Source organism: Chrysochloris asiatica, unplaced genomic scaffold, assembly GCF_000296735.1.
Source record: "Chrysochloris asiatica unplaced genomic scaffold, ChrAsi1.0 scaffold00301, whole genome shotgun sequence".
NCBI classification, from domain to species: domain Eukaryota; kingdom Metazoa; phylum Chordata; class Mammalia; order Afrosoricida; family Chrysochloridae; genus Chrysochloris; species Chrysochloris asiatica.
The window spans coordinates 2532831-2536017 of NW_006408819.1; the positions used below are offsets into that span (position 1 = coordinate 2532831).

At 39.5% G+C, this 3187-nt stretch overlaps 1 protein-coding gene across 3 annotated transcripts in view; it reads right to left on the reverse strand.

The window, feature by feature from the left end:
* Positions 1-1704, reverse strand: part of MTM1 (myotubularin 1) — a 97602-nt gene extending 95898 nt beyond the window's left edge. For all 3 annotated transcript variants that reach the window (XM_006874777.1, XM_006874775.1, XM_006874776.1), the window contains exon 1: positions 1642-1704. In XM_006874777.1, coding sequence (XP_006874839.1) covers positions 1642-1658 — 17 coding nt within the window. In that variant the 5' untranslated portion in view covers positions 1659-1704. The remainder of the gene's footprint in view (positions 1-1641) is intronic.
* Positions 1705-3187: the final 1483 nt, after the last annotated feature.

Below are 3187 nucleotides of genomic sequence, written 5' to 3' on the forward strand. Positions count from 1 at the left end.
ACCATGGGTGACCCCGCTGGTATTTAAAATACTGGTGGCATAGCTTTCAGAATCACAGCAACTCACAAGCCACCATAGTACGAGAAACTGTCAGACGAGTACACCTTGTACACCTTGTAAATATTAAACGTGTAGGTCATGAGAAGAAAATAAAGTCTGACCACAAAATAAGGGAAGTAAATGTTTGTTTAATAAGCGCTGGACTGCAAGGTCAGTTTGAACTGCAATGTCAGTAGTTCAAATTCACCAGCCACTCCTAGAAACTCTATACAGGGTTGCAGTGAGTCGGAACTGACTCAATGACACTCAACAACAATATAAATTACATAGATTAACATAGGCTAGGGCTCCTGGTGTGGATCTGTAAGATAAGCACTGGATTCCTACCAAAAGGTTGGCAGTTCAAACACACCAGCCACTCCTTGGAAACCCTATACAGGTCACTGTGAGTCGGAACCTCCTTGGTGGCAGATGACAGCAACAACAAAAACATCTACAGTCTTGGAGATGAGGAAAATATAAATCATAAAGGAAAAGATTGATCTATATGAGTACATAAAAACTGTAAGCTTCTGTATACCAAAATCTGAACAGAATACCCTAAATGGAAAAAACAGGATGACAATGAACTAGGGAGAAAATCTGTAATATATCATAGAATCAATTATGATAATATGGAAAGAACACTTTTAAATAAAAAAGAAGAGAATCCCCCCTCAAGTACCCCCAAAATACATATATGCAAAAGACAGGAATAATCACTTCACAAAAGCAATACAAATGGACATAAACACATTTTTTCTTTGAAGGTCAACCCTGTTAGTAATTACGGAATATAAATGGAAAGGCACCGTTTTTTCTTCCTCTGACTTCTGGGGAGAATCCATTAACAGGCATCAAGAGCCTAAATAGGCTTAGAAGAAGGCGTCTTTTAAATGTATCCATCCATTCCCAAATCACCTTCTACATAATTCTCTCTCTGATACTTGGAAACACTTCCCGTTAAAGTTGAATTTTTTTTGGTTGTGTAATGTTCTATAATCATAATTAGAAAAGCATTTCAATATTCAACAGTACGTTGCAGCCTGTTCACTGGACCCTGGCCTTCAACATTTTCTTCAGAAAGCTTTCGGTTTGGGGCATGTTGCCTAGTACCTTTAAGGAATTAAATACTCTGTGGATGCAATGTCTAGCATCAGTACACAAGACAAGTTACATGCGAGAATTTATAGATGCAAAACTCTAACATCTTTTCTGGAACAAGGTAGGATGATAAATAAAACTATATGCATTAACATTTTGGTATAACATGACTAAAACATGTTACTATTAATTTAATTAACTCTATCAAAAAACACCCCCCCCCCAATCATACAAACCCCGCTGTCTTCCTTCAAGTCGATGCTGGCTCACAGCAACTCTACAGGCCAGAGTGGAGCTGCCTGCACAGAGTTCCAAGCAGATTGTCACATCTTTCTCTGTTGGAGGGGCTGGTAAGTTCGAACTGGGGATCTTCTAGTTAGCAGCCAAAAATTTAACCACTGCACCACTAGAGTTCCTTTCACCCTAAATGACTTCCTGGTATTCAAATATGAAAAGAGAATGCAAAGATATGAAAGTCCATCTGGAAGCTCCACTTACCCTCTTAGTCGAGTCATTCTCCAAGGAATGAGAATTATATTTCGGATTTGGTGCAGAAGCCATCCTGGAGGGTCTATCAAGAAAGATAACATTCAACAGTAAGCAACTTTGTATGCACTTTCAAACTCACATTATTCAAAGACTTCAATGGAGATAAAATGATTGGCATTTTTGGTAGCTGCCATGGAGTCGGCCCCTGACTCAGCTTGGCCCGAGCACAACAGAACAAAATGCAGTCTGCATGCGCTATCTCCAAGCTGATTGGACCTCTATGATGAACAGTACCACTTTTCATCAAAGGCCCAGTTGCCCTACTCTTCATCCTCTGAGTCAGGATCAACTCCATGACAGTGGGCTTGGTATTCTTTTTTGGGTTTTGGCCCCAGTTGTCAGTGGGAATCAGACACACAGTCAATGAACAGGAGCCCAGGCACTATGTAAGAGGGCATAATAAAGGCACAGGGAATGCCACAGCTCCAATTCTAGGTATTTATCCATCCCAAGTGAATCATCAAGGGTGTGGGCAGAGACTTACACAACGTGCAGCTCGTCACAACATATTTCATCATATTGAAAGACTTAGGGGTGGGAGTCATCCAACAATAAGGGATTGGACAAATGAGAGCATGTCTAAATAATGAAGAAGGTACACATATATATGTGTGTGTGTAGGTATACAAACACACACACACAAATATACACCAAGAGCTTTATAGGCATTTATAATATATCAAGTCATAACAGCAAATTATAAATCAGTAAATACATTAAAAAGAAAAAGGGAAGACATCTCATACATTCTAGGAATTTTTAAATTGTGCAACAGACCTTAAATGCCCACAATTTTAATTTTTCAAGATGATTTACTGACGCAGCCAAGCAGAATGATAAAGGTTGGGCAATTTTGCTCATTCTATTTTCTCATTTAAGAATTCTGTTTTTTCCAAATTAAGGCAGTTTAAAGTGGCATGGATTTGATTCAGATCAAATGAGTAAGCTTTGATTTAATCAGTGTTTTGAAGAAAAAGTATACGCTTCATTTAAATAATGCATATTCATGGAAATTCAGAGATAAATGAAAGCCCCGTGTTCTGAACGTACACAGTACCCTTTAAAGGCAGATTTATTTAGACTTGTGAAGATAGCAGCAACAACAGAACACTAAGTCGCTTTTTTGGTAATTTTATTCATCCAAACTACAGGCACAGGGAGATACATGTGGAGCCACTGGGAAGTGAGCCACATGCAATTCAACAAGGTCACTACGGAGGCTTATGGGATCTTTTGGCCAAGCAGCATTAAAGTGGCAGTGACCCTTTTAACAACCCAAATCCAGCATGGAGAGCATTCAGACCTCTGGGCATGAAACCTAGTGATTTCATGTCGTGCAGTGCTACTCACTGTGTGCTAAGAAAGACACTGTGGTCCGTAGTTATCCTTCAGCTCTGAAACTGAACGCACCCCCATGGCTTCATTCTCAGCCAAACAACAGACAGCTCTATACAGAATAACAAAAACACTAGGGAAGTATGCACACCTCAGAACC